The sequence below is a fragment of the Pongo pygmaeus genome, chromosome 16 (assembly GCF_028885625.2).
Source record: "Pongo pygmaeus isolate AG05252 chromosome 16, NHGRI_mPonPyg2-v2.0_pri, whole genome shotgun sequence".
In the NCBI taxonomy this organism is placed as follows: domain Eukaryota; kingdom Metazoa; phylum Chordata; class Mammalia; order Primates; family Hominidae; genus Pongo; species Pongo pygmaeus.
Window position 1 is genome coordinate 71,318,427 of NC_072389.2, and position 22,019 is coordinate 71,340,445.

Below are 22,019 nucleotides of genomic sequence, written 5' to 3' on the forward strand. Positions count from 1 at the left end.
GCAGATTGAGGTCTTTTCAAGTTACATCACTCTGACCTCTTCTGCCTCCATTTTCCACTTTTTTTTTTTTTTTTTTTTTGAGAACGAGTCTCTCTCTGTTGCCCAGGCTGGAGTGCAGTGGCATGGTATCAGCTGACTGCAACCTCCGCTTCCCGGGTTCAAGCGATTCTCATGCCTAAGCCTCCAGAGTAGCTGGGACTACAGGCACCCACCACCACGCCAGACTAATTTTTCGTATTTTTAGTAGTGACAGGGTTTCACCTTGTCGGCCAGGCTGGTCTTGAACTCTTGACCTCAGGTGATCCACCCACCTCGGCCTCCCAAAGTGCTGGGATTAAGGCATCAACCACCGTGCCCAGCCCATTTTCCACTTTTAAGGACCTTATGACAACACTGGGCCCACCCAAATAATCCAGGATAATATCCCTAATTTAATGTCAGCTGATAAGCAACCTTAATTTCCTCTATAACCTCGATTCCCCTTTGCCATGTAACCTAACCTATTCAGTCTCCAGGAATTGGGAAGTGGACATAATTGGCAGGGGGCATTATTCTGCCTGTTATAGGCATACTTGCCCACAAGTCTAAATCGAGAGTTTGCATATAGGAGGTAGGAGGTGTGACAATAATTGGATAAAGGCTTTTCTGGAATGACAAAATTCTCTTCAAATACAGGGAGGCCCTGCGACATGATATCTGGCAAATCACTTGAGTCTTAGTATCCAAATTTCCGCTAAAATGGAAATTACCATCCTTTGCTTGGCATGTTAAATGAAATACTTATGTAAACGGACTTAGATTAGAGGCCTACAAATAGGACTCAAGTTCTTGATGAATCTTGATGAGGAGGGTGGGCGAAGTACTCTAAATGAAAATGAGATAGATTGAGAGATTTCCGGAGAGGAGTGAGTGACAAGCGCCTACCCGTGCATGAAGCTGGAGGTAGAAAATTCCAGCAAAAGGAATTTTCAAGTTTCATTGAAGCTTTTGAATCAAGGTTTGAGAGCCCAGGGTTAAAAAAAAGGCAGTGAAGAAGCTCATTAAGACAACCCCCACCAGGTAGCAGATAGTAACTGAAATGCAGTGGGAAATTTGTGAGGTCTTCATAGGCAAGGATTAAATTTTACATCACCATCTTAACATGTGTCATAGTTGTTCAATTACTTAGTGACCAAAAAAGTGAATTAAAGATGTTGTCAAAATAAGAAAAGCCACTGCAGGTTCCACCGAGATTTGAACTCGGATCGCTGGATTCAGAGTCCAGAGTGCTAACCATTACACCATGGAACCGCCACGCGTGTATAGCTGCCTTCCGCTCTCTAATCCTCAGAGAACCCCACCCCCATCCACAAACCCACCACTCACAGGCGGTCCCGCCCGGTTCCAGCGAGCCGCTTCCGGGCACGGTAGCTCGAGAAATGAGCAAGCGGCCACTAAGACCATGATAGCTAGGCGTTCCAGGACTCAGTTTCCCCTCTGAGCCTCCTTTAGCGACTAAAGTTTGAAGCCCCACGCATCTCGACTCTCGCGCACACCGCCCTTGTTGGGCTCAGGGGCGGGGCACCGCCCCCGGCAGTACTTCCCCTTAAAGGCTGGGGCCTGCCGGAAGTGGCGCAGCGGCAGGGAGGGGCTCTTCACCCAGTCCGGCAGTTGAAGCTCGGCGCTCGGGTTACCCCTGCAGCGACGCCCCCTGGTCCCACAGATACCACTGCTGCTCCCGCCCTTTCGCTCCTCGGCCGCGCAATGGGCACCCGCGACGACGAGTACGACTACCTCTTTAAAGGTGAGGCCATGGGCTCTCGCAGTGTACACAGTCCGCGTTCCGGGACCCGGGACACTCCCGGTGGACCCTCGTGCCGGCCACCCCTGCACTGATATAGGCCTCCCTCAGCCCTTCCTTTTTGTGCGGTTCCGTCTCCTACCCAGCTCAGCCTCTTCTCCCCCGCTCAGACAGGGGTCCCCATCACATGCCGCTCTCTGAGCGACCTCTCCATAGGCCTTCGCTGGCCTCAGAGCCCCTCCCTGCGTGTCCTTCCCCTGGCGGACTGCCTTCTCCCACATCGTCGAATTCCTTTACCCGGGTTCTACGGCCCCGCCGCTCCTCCCACCATCTCTGTTTTCGGGTGTAGCGCCCCCCACCCCCCCCCCCCGGCGTACACCCTTCCCAGCTCGCGTCCTCTCTCGAAGCCCCTCTGACGGGTTCTTCGCTTCCCTCTTGGCCTTGCCTTCGGTGCAGACTCCCACTACAGGTCTTTTTCTTATCTGCCCCCTTTCCCTCCTCGAGCGAGCGTCTCTTCTGTATCTCCCCTCCCCTTGGACGGCCGCCCCTCTAAGCTTCTCCCATCCCTGGTCCAGGACCCCGTAAAATCTGAGCGGGCCAAGAGCCCCCACCCTCACCCTCCGCCCCGCTGTTCTCGCGGTCCTTAACCTTCTCTGACCGCTCCCTCCCCCACTCCCCATTTGGCAACTCTCTCTACCTTCCCTCCCCAAATCGTGTTTAGAGCTCCCTTGTCTCCGTTGCGACCCGGGTGGTGGGAGGGAGGGTAAGAGGGATCGCCCATCACCCACTCGCGCACTTGTCGCAGTGACCCGGCAGGCTGACATTACTTCCCACCTAGCCTTTTATTTTCTTGCCCTCCCTACTCAGTGGCACCCATCCCGGCATAACTCTTTACTCGGTTCGCGAGATGAGGTTGCGGATGGGTGGTGGCTGTTATCCTTGCCAGACCTGAAGGCCCGGTTCCTGAGCAGGAAAGGTTGTGCGCTGCACAAATACTAGCTTGCTTTATCTCTATGGACTGGTTGCTTCCTGCTGCATCGCTGGGAGGATCCAACAGGAAGGGAAGAGCCCTAGTTAGCCACATACCTTTCCCAAAAGGTTGGGGGTGGGAGGAAGTTGTGTGCTCTTTTGGTTACATTAAATATTTATTATAAGATACGGAAACATGTAGTGCCCTTGGACAGAACATATTGGAGGGTCAGGGTTGGTTAGAAAGAATTGCTTATTGGTTGAGTCCGGAAGGAATCCAGTTTTTTTTTTTAATCAACGAAGATAAAGGGTACATTTTTCAATGAGAAGAGAGTACAGTAGATGCTTTTTTTGTTCAGTGAATGCACTCTCACTCTGATGCTCTTTCTCTGCTCCTGAATTGGGAAGGTAGTGTGCCGAACAAAGATCATTACCACTGAGGAAGAAGCCATTGCTATTAAAGCTTTACTGCGGAGGGTGGAGTTTCAAGAGTGTTAAGCATGGTGACTGTTTCTGTCTTTGCCATTGGGTGCTAAGAATGATTGACTAAACCAAGCAGGAAAGATTTCTTTGCTTTCCCAATACTTTGCAAATCTTGTTATACTAACTAGCTTGCTGTTATACTCTTATCATCTCTTACTCCTCTGACTCAGAATATTCTACTGTATAGGGTGAATACTTTTGGTATCCACCCTCCCCCTCCATACTGGAAAGTATTTTCAGGGTACTTAGTTCATTTTACAAATACAGAACTGAGGCCTGGATTACAAAAAGTATATGACAGCATACCTTTTGCCGAAGGTATCTGAGTTGATGTGAAATTATTTGAATCTCTTGAGACTTTGGGGTTAAAGGTTAGGTTTGTGTTTTAAAATATGATATAATGGTAGTGTGCCTTTATAAAGGTTGTCATTGAAGTAATTAATTCAGAACAAGATAGACCGTCAGGATATTTCTCCTGTTTGGTTTGAACTTGAATGTTGGTTATACAAGGTCCTTTTATTTTTTAACAAAGAATATTAAATATTCTGAATTGGCCTAAAGTATTGTAACTTTTTGATTAGACCATCTTTCTAGCAACAATTGAGAGCACCGAGCTTTGGAATCACGTAGACCTCGGTTTAAATCCTGACTCAGGTCTTATATTTACTTTATGACCTTGGAAAAGTTAACTTTTCTGAGTCTCAGTTCTCTCATTTATAAAAAGGAAAATACCTGCCTCTTAAGATTGTGAGAATTAAATGAGACTGTAAAATTTTAACCATGAGGACTCAATAAATGGTAATAATGTGAAAGAAGTTACTGTGGTTTTGTCAGGTTTTTTTTTTTTTTTTTGATACAGGGTCTTGCTCTGTCCCCCAGGCTGGAGTGCAGTGGCACAATCAAGGCTCACTGCAGTCTCGGCCTCCTCAGGCTCAGGTGACCCTCCCACCTCAGCCTCCCTAGCTACTCTTTAACTCCTAGGAGTAGCTGAGACTACAGGAGCGCGTCACCACGCCCAGCTAATTTTTTGTTTTTTTTTTGTAAAGACAGGGTTTTGCCATGTTGCCCAGGCTGGTCTCGCACTCCTGGACTTAAGCAATCCACTTTCCTCAGCCTCCCCAAGTGCTGGGATTATAGGTGTGAGCCACTGTGCCTGGCCTTTGTCAGTTTTTTGAGCCTTAAATGTAGGTTCAACTACAAGAGCATTTAAATATCATTAAAGAAACATAAAACTAGGAACTTCTAATGCATTTTATGTTTCCATGGGTTATGGTTTCATTTTGTTGTGCATTTTGCTGTTTAAGACAGGGTGTTAAAAATTCTGCTAAGGAGGATTTCTACTTTTTTTTTTTTTTTTTGAGATGGAATTTCGCTCTTGTTGCCCAGGCTGGAGTGCAATGACGCGATCTCGGCTCATTGCAACCTCTGCCTCCTGGGTTCAAGCGATTCTCCTGCCTCAGTCTCCCAAGTAGCTAGGATTACAGGCATGCACCACCACACCCGGCTAATTTTGTATTTTTAGTAGAGACAGGGTTTCTCCATGTTGGTCAAGGCTGGTCTCGAACTCCTGACCTCAGGTGATCCGCCCGCTTCAGCCTCCCAAAGTGCTGGGATTACCGGTGTGAGCCACCGTGCCTGGCCAGATTTCTACTTTTTTAAAGCTCTTACAGGATATGAGTCACTTTTTTCTTTTTTTTTTAACTTCAATGCTGATTATTTAGCCAATTTCTTATTTATACAAGTATCCTACTTTAAAGTGAAGCAAGAATGATTTTATTTCAAAATGGCTTTATTGTACAGAGATTTATTCACTGAGATGGACTGCAGCTGTTTCTACTTAGAAGGTTTACCTAGCAAATACAATAGTTGAGGGAATTGGAGTTAGTTTGTAACTAACCAGTTCAAAATAAATGGATATTTTGATTAATAGGGGATGAAGTGGTCTAAATAGGAATGTAATGTGGGGCGAGCAGGACAATTATTCTAAATTATGTGTTTGTTCTTGAACAGTAACCTTTATTTAAGCCCAATAGTGAGACTTTTTGGTGGAAGGGAATCAGTTTTATTTAAACTTGACTTTTTATTTTTAAAACTTTAATTCCGTAAGTATTTACAAACAGTGTGGTTAAGGCCCTGTGGTACATAAGTAAGCGTCAATCATGATTTCTATTTACAAATATTGTGCGGTAGACACCAATCCAAAGTTAGATTTTCTGAAAATATCTGGATACATAGTCTATTGCTTAAGACATTTTCTTTTCAATCACATTGGAGGTCAGTAGTAATTAACTATCAGCTGATTGTCAGTAGAAATTATCATAGGAACTTTGCTGTCTTGCATCTTGGTAGTAGTCTTTCTTTCACAAGTTTTGGTTGAGCAACTCAGATTCTGCTGAATCTGGAAAAACTTGTCTAGACTAGAGCTTTATTGTATGCATTATATATATATATATATATATATATATATTTTGAGGCAGGGTCTCCCTCTGTTGCCCAGGCTGGAGTGCCATGGCACAGTCATAGCCCACTGCAGCCTCAAATTCCTGTGCTCAAGAAATCCTCCTGCCTCAGCCTCCCAAGTAGCTGTAACTACAAGTGTGCTCCACCATGCCTGGCTATTTTTTTTTTAAGACTATCCCACTTACAGAAATAAAAATTTCTTTTCTGTAGAGATAGGGTCTCCCTACATTGCCCAGGCTGGTCTCAAACTCCTGGGCTCAAGGGATCTTCCCACCTTGGCCTCTCAGAGTGCTGAGATTACAGGCATGAGCCACTGTGTCCTGCCTTGAACGCATTGTATATTAAAAACTTTTGAGGAGGTTGGACTATGAATATAGTTGAAAGAATAGAAATGTCTCCAAATTTATGAAAACCAGAATGAAAATTACCAGTTATTCTCTCAGGTGGTAACTTTTAGGGTTGAGGTACTGTCTTTGATGAATTATATTTTAGTCCAGTAAATTAGTTTGCAAGAGAAAATATAAAACTAAATGTGGTTGAAGAGGCAGAAATTTTAGTTAAACAATGGATAATTAATATGTATATTCTGCTTTTATGCATTTAGCAGCTTGATATTTAGTATTAGGTATTTGCGATGATACTCAAATACAGCAGATGTCTAGTTGATAACTTTTTTTTTTTTTTTTTTTTGAGATGCAGTTTCACTCTTGTTGCCCAGGCTGGAGTGCAATGGCGCGATTTCAGCTTACTGCAACCTCCACCTCCCGCTTCAAGTGATTCTCCTGCTTCAGCCTCCTGAGTAGCTGGGACTATGGGCATGCGCCACCACACCTGGCTAATTTTGTGTTTTTAGTAGAGACGAGGTTTCTCCGTGTTGGTCAGGCTGGTCTCAAACTGCCGACCTCAGGTGATCCACCCTCCTTGGCCTTCCAAAGTACTGGGATTACAGGTGTGAGCCACCGCGCCCGGCCTAGTTGAGATAACTTTTTAAAACATTGAGTTATTTTCAGATTAGAGTGCTTTGTTTATAGTGTTAACATTAATTGGTTACATTAAGAAAAAAGTTCCCTTACTATCTTTATGATGGTATAAGGAGTTGAGATTGGTGAGATAATGAACATAATCATTAGTTAAAAGTGGAGGTCAAAAGGGAGGAAACCAAAACTTGAAAGTGCTGGAATTGGCTAGGCATGGTGGCTCATGCCTGTAATCCCAGTACTTTGGGAGGCCAAAGCGAGTGGATCTTTTGAGCCCCAGAGTTTGAGACCCAGCCTGGGCAACATGGCAAAACCCCATCTCTACAGAAAATACAAAAAATTAGCTGAGCGTGTTGGCATGTGCCTGTAGTTCCAGCTACTAGGGAGGCTGAGGTGGGAGGATCCTCTGAGCCTGGGAGATCTAGGCTGCAGTGGGCCCTGCTTGTGCCGCGGCACTCCAGCCTGGGCCACAGTGAGACTGTGTCTCAAAAAAAGAAAGAAAGAAAGTGCTGGAAGTTTTTTTTTTTTGAGACAAGTTCTGGCTCTATTGCCCCGGCTAGAGTACAGTGGCGCACAATCCAGGCTTACCGCAACCTCTGCCTCCCAGGCTCAAGCCATTCTCCCACCTCAGCCTCCTGAGTAGTTGGGACTACAGGCATGCACCACCGTGCCTGTCTAATTTTTTTGTTTGTATTTATTCATGTATTTTCTGTATTTAAATTTTTTTTTGTGTAAGTGATTCAAAGGCCATTTCCTTAGCAAACATCCAGCCTTTTGTCCTAAGAGGCAACAGTGAATGTATCCTATTACTAATAGACTATTAACTGAAACTGAGATTTGACTTCATATCCAGAATGGTGGACCTTGGAAACTAATATATCAACTAACCATCCTATAAAATTGAAAGTGCATTGCTTTTGTACATCACTTTAATAACTTTGACATTTTTTGCTGATATCAAATAAAAGCATGTATGTGTTTGCCACAGCACCTTTGACACCCTCTAGTTGACTCTCTAGTTAGAAATAACCATTCTTTGTGCTGCATTGGATTCACTGCCTCCTGAATGATTTCTTGCTGAATCAGCTGACTGAGGAAGCCAGAAAGATATGCATTTGATAATGTACTCTGTCCAAGACTGTCCAGAGGCCAGCTTATATCCGCTCCTGTGGCAAGGAGGGGATGTATAATGGACTGTCTTTGCCCTCTGACCAGAATGCAGTGAGCTCTCAGTTTTTACTGTTCTTTCCACTCGTACCACCAAATCCCAGTCTCTTTAGTAAGGAAGGGTCTTATTCCTTGGCCTTATTTTTGTATGTTTGATTTTCTAGTCCTGGTGTCTAAATCAATTAGCTAGTTTAGATAAGAAGAAGTCTTAGTAGTCAAAAGTAGGAACGAATGTAATGTTTCCTGAAATGCTGATACCAATTTTTACAAAGGAAAAAATGTCTAGCTCAGATTCTATAAACGTGTGAACTCATTTTGAACTTTAAATTCAGATAGAAAATGTCTTAAAACAACTTAACTGCCTGTTTCTCCATTGTTTTTGAAATTCTTAAGTGTAATACCACCTTGAGTGAAAAAGAATCTCCATGTATCTAGTTAGTAAATAAACTGCTGCCTATAGAAATCACAGGAAGCAAATTCATCTAATTAAGACCTATTTTCAAAAAAATCATGGAGTCATAAGTGAAAGTATATACCCTCCTTGCTTTGTTGTATTTTATTTTATTTATTTTTTTAAGACAGAGTCTCAGTGTGTCGCCCAGGCTGGAGTGCAGTGGCACAATCTCGGCCCACTGCAACCTCTGCTTCCTGGGTTCAAGCTATTCTCGTGCCTCAGGCCCACAAGTAGTTGGGATTACAGGCGCCCACCACCACGCCTGGCTAATTTTTGTATTTTTATAGAGATGGGGTTTTCACCACGTTGGCCAGGCTGGTCTCGAACTCTTGGCCTCAAGCAGTCCGCCCACCTTGGCCTCCCAAAATGCTGGGATTACAGGCGTGAGCCACCACACCTGTCACTTGCTTTGGTTTTGACTCACAGTGTGTCAGAATTAGTTTTCTAGTACCCCCTGTTTATCTTTAGTGGCTTGGGTTTTTTTGGCAGAGGGGTCTCTAACTTTGAACCCATCTGATAAATGCAACTATTAAAGGTCATTTTAGTTTCTGTGATCTGTATGGTGACGTTTATAAACCCTATGCCTCATATGTTAAATGTTTTTCATTTTGCCTAGGTCTGAGTCCTGAGGTCACACCCAGTCTTCGATGAAACGAAGTATATTCATTTTGTCCTTCCCCACCCACTAACAGCCTTTGTTGTTTTCATTTCTGATACATTACATTTTAATATCATAAATTGTTCATTTAGTTTAGGATTTATCTTTGAAGTTGTTGTCTTCTAAAGTAGTAAGATTGGCATAGCATTGATGGTAATTAATGCCTGTCATCAACGCCAAGTGCATCCGTGATTAAAACTGCATGTTTAAGACAGGGTACCGTATCTGTGCTAAGCAGATGATATGTGGAAGTCATGCAGGTAGAAACAGGTTGAAAAGAATAAATCGGTTTTATTCGTTGGTAACTGGTCAAGAACATGCTGTTCAACCCCCTACCCCCATTCCTTTTTAAAAATCATATACCTTATTTTTCTTGCTTTATTTACTCTGAAGCCAAACTTCATTCTGTTGAAAGCATAGTGGTATTCTGAATGTGTTTGCCTCATTCATCTGACATTAAATTCTTTGTTTTTCCAGTTGTCCTTATTGGAGATTCTGGTGTTGGAAAGAGTAATCTCCTGTCTCGATTTACTCGAAATGAGTTTAATCTGGAAAGCAAGAGCACCATTGGAGTAGAGTTTGCAACAAGAAGCATCCAGGTTGATGGAAAAACAATAAAGGCACAGATATGGGACACAGCAGGGCAAGAGCGATACCGAGCTATAACATCAGCGTAAGTCTCATGGTTTTTAAATTCTGTGAAATGGGTTGCCATCCAGTGAATTAGCTGACTTTTGGTATTGGAAAAAGAACTGTTGTTTTTATCTTTTCAGAATTCTAGTATTAGGAATCCTTAGAAATTTATTTATAAGTATGTTTTTAAAACTCATAATCCATATTTTGAGTTCTTCCTGGTTGCTTCCATCTTGTGGTTTTCTGATACTAAATATGTTTCTGTTTTCAGATATTATCGTGGAGCTGTAGGTGCCTTATTGGTTTATGACATTGCTAAACATCTCACATATGAAAATGTAGAGCGATGGCTGAAAGAACTGAGAGATCATGCTGATAGTAACATTGTTATCATGCTTGTGGGCAATAAGAGTGATCTACGTCATCTCAGGGCAGTTCCTACAGATGAAGCAAGAGCTTTTGCAGGTTAGTGATAGGAATTCCGTGATATTTCTTACCATTGTGCCTTGTGGTTTTGATACCTTTCCAATAAGAGTAATAGGTTATAATAGTTTCAGAAAGGTAAACATGAATGCTTAGCAAGAATTGTTTTGAAAGTTTCTGATGACTGTGTAGCTTTTTGCTTTGAGTCATTAAAACACGAATATTTTGCCGCCAAAAAATGAATATAAACATTGTGTATTCTGTCTCTTTTTCTATTATGTTTCTGTGTTTACAAAGGCTGCTGTACGTGAGCTCTATGTGAGTGAAAGGCAGAGGCTCAGGGAGTGTCAGGGACCAACAGGGATGCAGTTGCTTAGGAGCTATAACTTTTTGGCTTCATAAAGAATTCACATGTCTCTTGCCCCTGTTCTGGTAGGGACAGCATGCCAGAAGACAACATTGTGCATTGTGGCTAGTGAAAGTCTTGTGGCCGGGCATGGTGGCTCACGCCTGTAATCCCAGCACTTTGGGAGGCTGAGGTGGGTGGATCATGAGGTCAGGAGATCGAGGCCATCTTGGCTAACACGGTGAAACCCCGTCTCTACTAAAAATATAAAAAAGCCGGGCGCGGTGGTGGATGCCTGTAGTCCCAGCTACTCGGGAGGCTGAGGCAGGAGAATGGCGTGAACCCGGGAGCGGAGCTTGCAGTGAGCCGAGATAGCGCCACTGCAGTCCAGCCTGGGCGAAAGAGCGAGACTCTGTCTCAAAACAACAAAACAAATAAAAAAGAAAGTCTTGCCTTTGCACTAATGCTTATGCTATGAATAACTTTCTGTAACAGTTTTTTAAATTTCCCATGCAAGAATAGCTTTATTGTAAATAATATGGCTACAACATACTGAATACTATAGCCAATATAGTTGATGGAGAGGATAGCAAGAGTTGGAAATAACTGGGAACTTGATACATTTTTACCACATTTTAAGTGGTGTCATTCATTACTAGTGAGTAGTATTTAGATGTAACAAGTATTTATTATAATGAAGGAGCCAATTGACAATTTCTCACTTCTTTTTTTTTTTTTTTGGGAGCCAGGATCTCACTCTGTCACCCAGTCTGGAATGGAGTGGCACAGTCAAGGCTCACTGCAGCCTCGACCTCCTGGGCTCAAGTGATCTTCCACCTCAGCCTCCTAAGTAGCTGGGACTGCTGGTGTGTTCCACCATGCTCAGCTAATTTTTTGTATTTTTTATAGAGAGAAGGGCAAAACCTCTCTCTGGGGTTTTGCCATGTTGCCCAGACTGGTCTTGAACTCCTGGGCTCAAGCAGTCCGCCTGCCTTGGGCCTGCCAAAGTCCTGGGATTACAGGAGTGAGCCACCATGCCCAGCTCTCTCGCTATTATTTTTAATCTATTAAAGTGTAAATATTAAAGTGTAAGTAGGGTCGGGCATGGTGGCTCATGCCTGTAATCTCAGCATTTTGGGAGACTGAGGCAGGAGAAATGCTTGAGGCCAGGAGTTCAAGACCAGGCTGGGCAACATAGTGAGACCTGCATCTCTACTTGAATAAAGAAGTAAATAAATAAGTAAATAAATAAAGTGTAAATAGAATGGTGCCCTTACTGTTCCAGAAGTTGAGGAGGTCTTAAGTTTTAAAAAGTTCTGTTATTTTTCCTTTTGAGGGCTTGAGTATATCCTATTCTTTGTTTTAAAACTTGACAAGACTGAACTTTTGTGTCTCCCCTCAGAAAAGAATGGTTTGTCATTCATTGAGACTTCGGCTCTAGACTCTACAAATGTAGAAGCTGCTTTTCAGACAATTTTAACAGGTAAGACTTGTATTTTCAGATTACATCAGTAGGACTAGAAGTTTTAGGAAGGTAATTTAAACAAACTAATCAGTAACTAAACTATATATCAGCCGAGAGTAACTATCATTTGAGAGCTACTCTAGCAAAAGCTGTTTAGAGTGCAAAATTAACTACAACCCTTGCTCACTGAGCTTCAGTTGTCCTAATTCATCTGATTTATAGTGGGAAAAATACTTTGAAAATAATTCATTCACTTCCATTATTACTTCAGTCCAGGTATTCCATTCTTCATGGTCACAAAGTAATGTTTAAATGTACTTTTATAAGGTAAATATTGAGATCCCAGCTATAGAAAGATATAAATGCCCTTTTTTAAATTTAGTAAAGGAAAAGCTAGGGAAAAAACATTTTTAAAAATTACAGCGACAAAATAAAATTCTCCCATGATACAGAAGAAAGGTATCACTTGCGTATTCTATATTGTATCATGGGAGATAATTGGTAGATAAAATCAGCCAATGATTGCATATAGAAAAGTTTTAAAAAGTAGTGGGAAAGAGATGGAGTTCATGCTGTTTTGGAATGTGAATGACCAGGTCAGCCTCTGAGATAAGAAGTGTTCACTCATATTTATCCTGAAACTATTAGAATAACCAGATTTATTAGTAAGATTAGTCTTAATCTTCTAATGAGTACTTTGATGGGTTGTTTTTAAATACTTTTAAATTGTATGTTACTTTTAAGAACTCATGATTTAAAATGTGGTCTTAATATATAGTATAGTTTTACGTGGCATTGTTCTAAAAAGTCTATACAGAGATATGATTGAGTTTCCAATTATAATGTAACAAGTTTTGATTTATGGTTTGTATGCAGCCCCTGTATTAGAGATTAACAGATTTTAACTTTAACATGTTATCTTCTTTTACTGTAAAAATGTAAGCGTAAAGTCAAGGAGTTAAGATTTGGAAGCCTGACTTGGATTCTAGTCCTGGCTCCTCCACTTACTATTAGTTCTACAGTCTTAGGCAAGTTACCTAACCCTTTTAGGCCTTAATTTCTCCATCTATAAAATTCATATATATTTTGAGGAGTTTTGTTATTTCCTTTTTGAGAGAAGGCTTATATTTATAAAATCTTGTGATAGGATTTGACTTGACTTTTGTGACCTAAAGGTTTTTTGTCTCAGTAACGGTTAGCAAAGAATGGTCTGTCACTGCCCTAGACTTCAAAAATGAGTACCTGTAAAGTACCCATTTTGAATACTGTAAATTACTTATCTGTCCCTGGTGTATAGAGAACAGTTGGCAAATTAGTAGCTGAACAGCAATTAAGGCATGAGAAAATTGGTGATTTATGTACCTATTTTATTATAATTGTTTTCTGTTATCAGAAGAATAGTGCTAGGGTTGGATAAGCAGTCTTTGGAACACAGTAGCTTTCCTTTAGAATGTTCTCTGTCAAAGTTTCACTGCAGATTGTTTTAAGCAAGCAAGATTTGATTAAATATGCAGTATGTCTGCAAGTCCTTGTTTTCTTTATAGCCATTTGTGTGCGTTTTATTAAGTCAACATGTAGAGTACTAGATTGAGACCCAGGAGTTCTAGGGCATTACATTTTTATCACTTTGCTTCTACTCCCCGTTTAACTAAAGTCACTGAACCTCCCTGCTCCTCAGAGTCATAGTCTTAAAACATGTGAATTAAATTACCTTAAAGATGTGTGAGCATTTTAAGGCCTCAGAAAATCTCATCCGAAAAACTTTTTAGACAGTCCTCATTGTTGGAATATTTTTTATGTTCCATCAAATCTCCTCTGCTATAATTCTGGCCCATTTATTCTGATATTAAGTGAAGATGAGCCCAAGTCTTCCATATGCAGTTAACTATTTTATGCATCATTTTGTAACATTGAACTTCTGATCCACTCAAACGTGAATTAGTCGGTACTTAAAATTGAGCCCTTTTGTCTTTAAAGATGAGAGCTGGGCATGTTGATGCACGCCTGTAATCCCAGCATTTTGGGAGGCTGAGGCAGGCAGATCGCTTGAGCTCAAACATCCTAACACCTGTAGAACAACACAGATGTCTGCTGCCACATGCAGTGATCTCAAAAGTTCAAGACCAGCCTGGGCAACATGGTAAAACCCTGTCTCTTAAAAAAAAAAAAAAAAAAAAAAAAAACCACAAAAAAATTAGCCAGGCATGGTAGTGTGTGCGCCTGTAGTCCCAGCTGAGGTGGGAGGATTGCTTGAGCTTGGGAGGTTTAGGCTGCAGTGAGCTGAGATCATGCCACTGCACTCCAGCCTTGGGGGCAGAGTGAGATCCTGTCTCAAAAAGAAAAAAAAGATGAACATATGGTTACTTTTCTTAAAATTCACTCTAGATTGAACTTTTGTTACAGCTTAATTGTTGCTTGAAAGCAAAGAAGACTTTAGTTTCACTTGCTACCACTTTTCCTTTCTATATTCACTATTTCCTCAGCTTCCTGCATAAATCTCACTGTTGGTCTGTAGGATCAGAGATCACTGCATGTGGCAGCAGACATCTGTGTTGTTCTGCAGGTGTTAGGATGTTTGTTCTAAACTTTCTTCCTCCTGTATGCCAGTGGAAATGTGAATGCATAGAGAAAACAGTAAAGAGAACAGACACTTTATTGCACTTGATTCTACCTTAAATGTTAACAGTCTTAAAGGAGTATTTACGTTATGTTTTGATATTGCTGAAAGAAAAAATAGCTTTAAAATTTTTAAAAATTGAGACGGAGCCCACTCTGGTCTTGAATTCCTGAACTCAAGCCATCTGCTTGCCTTGGCCTCCCAAAGTGCTGGGATTATAGGCATGAGCCACCATGCCCGGCCAAAAATTTTAAGTTGTAAAATTACATATCAGAAGATTTACATTGTTACTTCAGAGTTAATTGTGTTGTTGGTTTCAGAATAGACCTATGGCATTCTTGCCACCCATGAATTTGAAAGTGACTCCATGAGATGATTTTGCTGATGGTATTTTTTTAGAGTATGAGAGTGAGACTGGTAGATTGCTCCGCCTCTGAATTTCAGTGCAGCTTTGTCTTTTCTCAGTTCACTAAAGGATGTTTTTAATGCATACCTTTTTTCTTTTAACTTTGCATTTTGACAATTTCAAATTTAAAGAGGTTGAAATAATAGTAAAAAGAATTTGCAAATATCCTTCACCCATATTCCTCAGATGTTAATATTTTACCACGTCTGCTTTGTCCTTTTCTTTCTCTTCCCTCTAAATATATACATATTTTTTTTGGCACCGTGTGAGATTAAGTGGCAGACGTGATGACCCTCCTCCTTGAGTACTTTTCAGTGTATATTTTGTAAAAACAAGGATATTCTCTTTTATAGCCACAGTATAATTATCAAAATAGTTAGATAATAGTGCCACATCAATGTTTAATTACAGACCTTATTCAGATTTTGCCAGTTGTTCCAATAATACCCTTATTAGCCAAGGAAAGTCCAAGATCAGGTCATGCGTTTCATTCAGCAGTCATATCTCTTTAGTCTCCTCTAATCTCGAACAGTTCCTCAATCTTTTGTTTATTGACCTTGACATTTTTGAAGGGTACAGTCCAGTTATTTTGTTGTGTACCTCATTTTGGGCTTTTCTGATTTTTTTCCTCATGATTAAACTCAGGTTATACACTTTTGGCAGGAACACCACAAGTGTTCTTAGTGCATCGTATCAGCAGGTTTGTGATAATTGGATGTCTTATTAATTACTAGTGATGTTAACTTTGACCACTTGGTTAAGGTGATGTCTGCTAGGTTTCTCCATGTAATTAATATGTCCAGGATATCTTTTTAGTATGAAGACTAAATTCTTTTTTTTTTCCCCTGAGTCTTGCTCTGTCAGGCAAGACTCTGCCTCCTAGGTTCAAGCAATTCTCATGTCTCAGCCTTCCGGGTAGCTGGGATCATAGGCCTGAGCCACCATGCCCTCTAATTTTGTATTTTAAGTAGAGACGGGTTTTACCATGTTGGCTAGGCTGGTCTCTAACTCCTGGCCTCACGTGATCCGCCTGGCCTCCTAAAGTGCTGAGATTACAGGTGTGAGCCACCGCCCCTGGCCTTATTCTACTTTTGGTATGTCAGAAAATTTCCATAAAAAAAAGTTAAAGAGAGATGTATTAACTGAATTACTACATTTTCCAAAATTAAGAACTAATTTCTCAGAAGTTGAAAAACAGTAAGCTGTAGTCCACTGAATATGTAAACTAACAAAAACAGACAGCAAGTGTATCGTTTCTTAGATTCTTTTGTGGGGGAAGGGGAGTGGCTAAAATTTATGTCTGAGAAGGTTGACAGTGGTTCATATGTGAAGAGGCATTAAGGAAAGACAACTAGGATTCAATAAAGACAGGCTACTAAAATTAAAATTAAAAAAAAAATGATATGGAATCTTTATTTAGATTTTGTTTCAATGAAAAAAGATGGGATGGGAGGGTGCCAAGGGTAAAGAAAAGGATTTACCCTTCAGTCATTCAATCAGATGAGTGGCTAAGGAATAAAGATAATTAACTTCATCTTTAAGCTTTCCCTCTAGTCTCAAACTGGGAGGCTCTTCTTTTTCAAGTGTAAATTATGTGTGTAAATTAAGATGAAATATGTAACCCACTGTAAGTTTTAACCTCTTTATAAATTGATTTGAAGATTAAATTAGGGGAACCAAAACAAAAAAAAGTTCTTACATAAAAAACAAATATATGTAAAACTGGAAGAGAGGGAAAGGCAGACTTCTCAAAGAACATAGAGAAGTAAATAATTAAAGAGATCTCATTACAAAGCAAGAAATTTGAGCAGTGTTGGTGTGTACAAGTACAGCATACTGTTTTTTAGAAATGGATTACTGCTGCACTTATTCCAGTTACCAAAAAGGGTGTCTGCTAATAAAAATGCCACCAAAGCAATAAAGAGTGATTGGCTTTAAGAGGTTCCACAAGTAATTTACATACTTAAGTCTCTTGTGGCTGGGTGTGTCATTAAAAAAAAACCAAACCAAAAACCTGATAAGAAAGTAGGAAGCAGGTAACTTCTAGCTATCTGATTAGAGAAGGTTATTTCATTGGGAGTTTTGTTGGGGGGGGGGTAGGAACTTGCTAAACTAGATCTGTTTCCTTCTTTCAAAGGCATGTTCTCCTTTAGAACCAAATGAATATACCAATTCCTGTGCAGTACCCCCCACCGGTTTTTTTTTTTTTTTTTTTGGAGACAGGGTCTCACACTGTCCCCAGGCTGGAGTGCAGTGGTGCAATCTCAACCTCACTGCTCACTGAGTGAGACTCTGTCCCAAAAAAAATAGGCATTCTCCTACATAATCACAATACCATATGTCGTATCCAAGAAATTTAACATTTATACAGTTTTTTTTTTTTTTGAGACAGTGTGCTCTGTTGCCCAGGCTAGAGTGCAGTGGTGCTACCTCACTGCAACCTCCCCTCCCGGGACAAGCGATTCTCCTGCTTCAGCCTCCCAAGTAGCTGAGACTACAGGCGGGTGCCACCCCACCTGGCTAATTTTTTTTTGTATTTTTAGTAGAGACGGGGTTTGCCAGGATGGTCTTGATCTCCTGACCTCGTGATCCGCCCGCCTTGGCCTCCCAAAGTGTTGGGATTACAGGCGTGAGCCACCTTGCTTGGCCCATTTATACAGTTTTTAATGTGCAATCCATATTCATATTTCTTCACTATACTAATAATGTCCTTTGTAGATTTGTTTTTTAATTAAAAAATTCAAGATCCATTTAAAGATCACATGTATAGGAGCCAAGGGAAGTGTCCCTATTGCCCTCTGAAGGTTTGCTGAAAGCTATCTGATACAGCTTTGGACCTTTCACGAGGTCCAAACAATAGGTAGAGGTTAGGAAGAAAAAGAATCCTGCTTTATCATTTTTATATCATTTAGATTTCTCTTGTAGGAGATCTAAATAGAAACCTCTGAAAGTTTGCTGGAAAATCAACTCACAAAAGGCAGATTAATTGGAGAAAAGGCATACGAAATTTATTAACATGTACACTGGTTTTCTCTGGGGAGAACTAGAGAGATGACCCACCTCCCAATGGCATTCAGAGGCTTATGCCATTCTGGCAAAACAGGTTATGGTAAGGAGGAGAAAAGGAATTCTGTTGAGGGGATTACTGGGGAGGATGAATGGATCAGTGGACAGAAATTAATTGGTACATTATCTCGTGAAAGAGTCTGTTTAAGTGTGGTTACATTCTTGGTCTTACAGGGAGGGGAAGAAAAAACAATTGTCCCTTTTTGTGGGTCTGGATCTCAGGCAGATGAAGGAACTTCAGCTTCATCCTGTGCCAGGGAGAGAGGATGACGGGGAGAAGGTCAGAGAGACCTTGAGGCTTCTTTAGTTCAGCATATCAAAGCGCCATTTTGGAGTATGGGTTTCTGAGCCTCAACAGATGGAATTGTTTTGTATCTGGGATGTTGAATAGAGTAGCCACAGGTTACTATTTGAGCACTTGAAATATGGCTAGTTAGATGAGGAATTGGATTTTAAATTTTATTTAATTAAAATAGATGGATACTCTGTTGGATAGCACAAATTTAGAACATTTATCCCCATCTCAGTCTGGATTTATCTCATTATTTCCTCGTGATTAAATTAGTTTTAAATATTTTTGGCAGGAATACGTGGTGTCCTTCATAGGAATACATTGTGTCTTTCCTAGTACATCATATTAGGAGGCTAATTGTGTTAATTTGACACATTTTTAGAATTATCTTGCTTTTTGAGAGAAGTGTTTTTGGAGGGACAACTGGGAGAGTAAACAAAAATAAGGTACATTCTCTGTTCTTAAGGACTTTATAATCTAGTCAGAGGGAACAAGTTTTAGGCAGTGCAGTATAAGACCAAACGTGTTACATACAGATACTTATTGTGGAGGAATTTAGTGACATTCATGCAGTTATTTATCACAACACATATGTTGCGGTACAGCAGTAAGACAGACACAGTTTTGATCCTTACAGAGTTTAATACTTAGTAAAAGAGGCAGACACTAAATTATTTTTGGTAAGTGTCATGAAATAAAAATAGAGTTTACATATAACATCTTAAGTTGCCTATTTTGTATCATTCTTTAATTACAATTTAAGTTTTGTTCAGGAGGTCACTGATAAACACATTATCTTTTTTTCCCTTCTAAGAATCGTTTGGGATTTTAGCATGTTTGTTAAGATGTACTCTGCCGAATGCGTCTGATAGTGCAAATTTATTTATTTATTTTTTGTGTGGTACAATGTCATTGTGTGTAGGCAATTTTTGTTTGTTTGTGTTTTGGGGTAAAGGTAGACTGAAAATACTCTTATGGTTTACTTCGAATCTAAGTCCATAAACTATGTAATGCTATTGGCTTACCTCTTTTTTTTTTTTTTTGAGGCCGAGTCTTGCTCTGTTGCCTGGGCTGGAGTGCAGTGGCGCGATCTCAGCTCACAACCTCTGCCTCCCGGGTTCAAGTGATTCTCCTGCCTCAGCCTCCTGAGTAGCTGGGATTACAGGCACCCACCATCATGCCTGGCTAATTTTTGTATTTTTGTGGAGACAGGGTTTCACCATGTTGGTCAGGCTGGTCTTAAACTCCTGACCTCAGGTGATCTGCCTGGCCTGGTTTACCTCTTTAAACAAAGATTTATTTGACTGGTGAACCTTTCCCTCTGACATGGAAAAACCTTTGTTTCTTTTCTTACCCCAAGGGCAATTGTTAAAATAAAGGGTTGAATCCAATCAGTGGCTGTTTGAAAATAAAACTTTAAATTTATGTATTCTCTGTTCAGTTTCCTTATGGTCTTTGATGCAAATATATCTCCTACCTCTATGTATCTTTTATCCTAACTATGATAGGTTTATTCACACTAAATATGGTGGTTTCTTTTTTCCTTCAGAGATTTACCGCATTGTTTCTCAGAAACAAATGTCAGACAGACGCGAAAATGACATGTCTCCAAGCAACAATGTGGTTCCTATTCATGTTCCACCAACCACTGAAAACAAGCCAAAGGTGCAGTGCTGTCAGAACATCTAAGGCGTTTCTCTTCTCCCCTAGAAGGCTGTGTATAGTCCATTTCCCAGGTCTGAGATTTAAATATATTTGTAATTCTTGTGTCACTTTTGTGTTTTATTACTTCATACTTATGAATTTTTCCATGTCCTAAGTCTTTTGATTTTAGCTTTATAAAATCATCCACTTGTCCCGAATGACTGCAGCTTTTTTTCATGCTATGGCTTTACTAGCCTTAGTTTAATAAACTGAATGTTTGGATTCCTCAATTATTGTTTACTTTTCATCATGGAAGCCTGTCACTGTATGTAGGACATAATAGAACTTGATCACTTGAAGCTCAGACCTATTGGTCTTGATCAAATCAAACTAAGAAGACCTTAGAAATAAGCTACCATTTTGCCACAGAGCAGCTTATAGGTAATACACTCTTCTCTCAGTGCAGTGTGTATTTCCACAAATCTAAGAATTGCCCTATAAACATAGGATTTTGAGAGCTTGAAAATTTTCCATTATTCTGGACATGAATTTCTAAAATGCCTTAATAGGTTTATGTAGTTGAGTAAATTTTGTTTTTTAATTTTTGTAAGCATCAAAGTTGATTAGAGAGGGGGGCACTTTTTCTGGAGAATTCTCTTAGTAAACACAAAAGATTGTGACGGTTTCATTAGTAGTATGGTTGTGGGGCCATAAGTTAAACAGTGCTGCCTGGTAGGCTGGGAACTGAAGAGACTTGTGGAATTCCATCTCAGGTGCCTCTGTTGCAATGATCAGGCAGCCCAAAAGATTTAAATGATCTAAAATAATTTCCAAGCAGTAGATTATGTGGCATTTTATTGCTCAGGCAATAGCTGGTTTAATGCTGGTAGTGTCAAATTTTGAAGTGTTAATTTTGTCTTAGAACCTTCCAGTAAGTGAAATACAACCTAGTTTTATCACCATATCCACCAGCAGGCATGGATAATTATTTTAACAATGCTAATATTTGAGTTTTGCAGTATATTATGGAATATAGTCCAGTTAAATCTTTGGTTTCAGTATGTCTGAAGAATACAGTGAGAGGTTAATTTCTGCTCAAGTGGTACCACTTAAAGGCATGTATTCTTTTAGTATGTAAAATGAAATAGTACCTTGAGTTTAAATAGAATGCATTTAGGCATTGTAGAGACCTGAAATAGTTTTCTTCCACTACATTGTTGAAATCAATGAAGCAATTAGTTTCTCATTCAGAAATGTGCACACTAATATTTAGTTTTGCTTTCTCGTGGATAATATTAAGCACTTACTCTGCAGTTTCCTGGAAGTTGTGTCAACTGCAGTGATACTATTCAGGATGGTGGGAAATACCCAAAAATATGTATGTGTGGGCTTGCTTAGATTACTATATTTCATAGTTAATCTTTTGTCTCTTGCGGTGCTCATGATGTGTGGGGCACACGGAAGGCATTGCTGTAGTCAGTCATTTTGGTTTTCTTCTATAGCCATTTTATTATTTTAGTGTATTGGTTATGAAGATAATATTATCTATTTGTAAATTGCTACTTTGTATTTTATGCATGCTCTGTAATTTGATTTTTTTTTTTAGTTATTGATTTGGATTATATTCACATTCTAATAAACAGTTATAGGGGGATTATTTCTTATGCTGTCAGATTACATTTTTCGTTTGAGTGCTTTGGGTGCAGCCGTGGAATCCTGATGTAAAAGCATAGGTTCTTGCATTACTGAGTAAACATTGAATTGGGAGCATCAGTGTGTGAATTCAGCTTTGATTTTAGACCTGCAGTTCAATTATGCTTTTCTTGGAAAAAGTATATCCAAAAACATTAGGAAAGTAGTGTGTATTTTCATATATAACAGTGTCACCAGACCCAGGAAAAGAATCCATCTCTATTTTATTGAAAGTTGGTGGTAGATTTTTTACAAAGTAAGGAGAAAAGAGAAAAACTAAATAGTGAATTAAAAATGAATAAAGTAACTTAGAATTTTTACCCAAGTGTAGACTTAAATGTTGCTTTGGGTATGGTTGGATCTTGGGAGAATTCCAGGAAATATTAGGTATTAGAAAATGACTTCGATTGCATTTCAACAGGTGTCTTTATTCTGAGTAGTATCTTAGGAGACAAACTGTCTCAAGCAAGAAACAATAAATTTTTAA

At 40.1% G+C, this 22,019-nt stretch overlaps 1 protein-coding gene and 1 non-coding gene across 2 annotated transcripts; one reads left to right on the plus strand and one right to left on the minus strand.

Annotated features, from left to right (window-relative positions):
* Positions 1–1,218: 1,218 nt before the first annotated feature.
* Positions 1,219–1,290, minus strand: TRNAQ-CUG (transfer RNA glutamine (anticodon CUG)). The gene has a single exon. It is a non-coding gene; the product is annotated as a tRNA-Gln (tRNA).
* A 115-nt stretch (positions 1,291–1,405) lies between these two features.
* Positions 1,406–21,494, plus strand: RAB11A (RAB11A, member RAS oncogene family). Its single transcript, XM_054451281.2, has 5 exons — positions 1,406–1,783; positions 9,426–9,621; positions 9,853–10,046; positions 11,753–11,833; positions 19,746–21,494. Exons 1-5 carry the CDS (start codon positions 1,744–1,746, stop codon positions 19,883–19,885), a joined length of 651 nt encoding a protein of 216 aa, XP_054307256.1. The 5' UTR covers positions 1,406–1,743; the 3' UTR covers positions 19,886–21,494.
* Positions 21,495–22,019: the final 525 nt, after the last annotated feature.

Coding starts and splice junctions, on each gene's coding strand:
- RAB11A (XM_054451281.2), top strand. CDS start 1,744: ATGGGCACCCGCGACGACGAGTACGACTACCTCTTTAAAG. Junction 1,784..9,425: donor GTACGACTACCTCTTTAAAG/GTGAGGCCATGG, acceptor TTGTTTTTCCAG/TTGTCCTTATTGGAGATTCT. Junction 9,622..9,852: donor TACCGAGCTATAACATCAGC/GTAAGTCTCATG, acceptor TTCTGTTTTCAG/ATATTATCGTGGAGCTGTAG.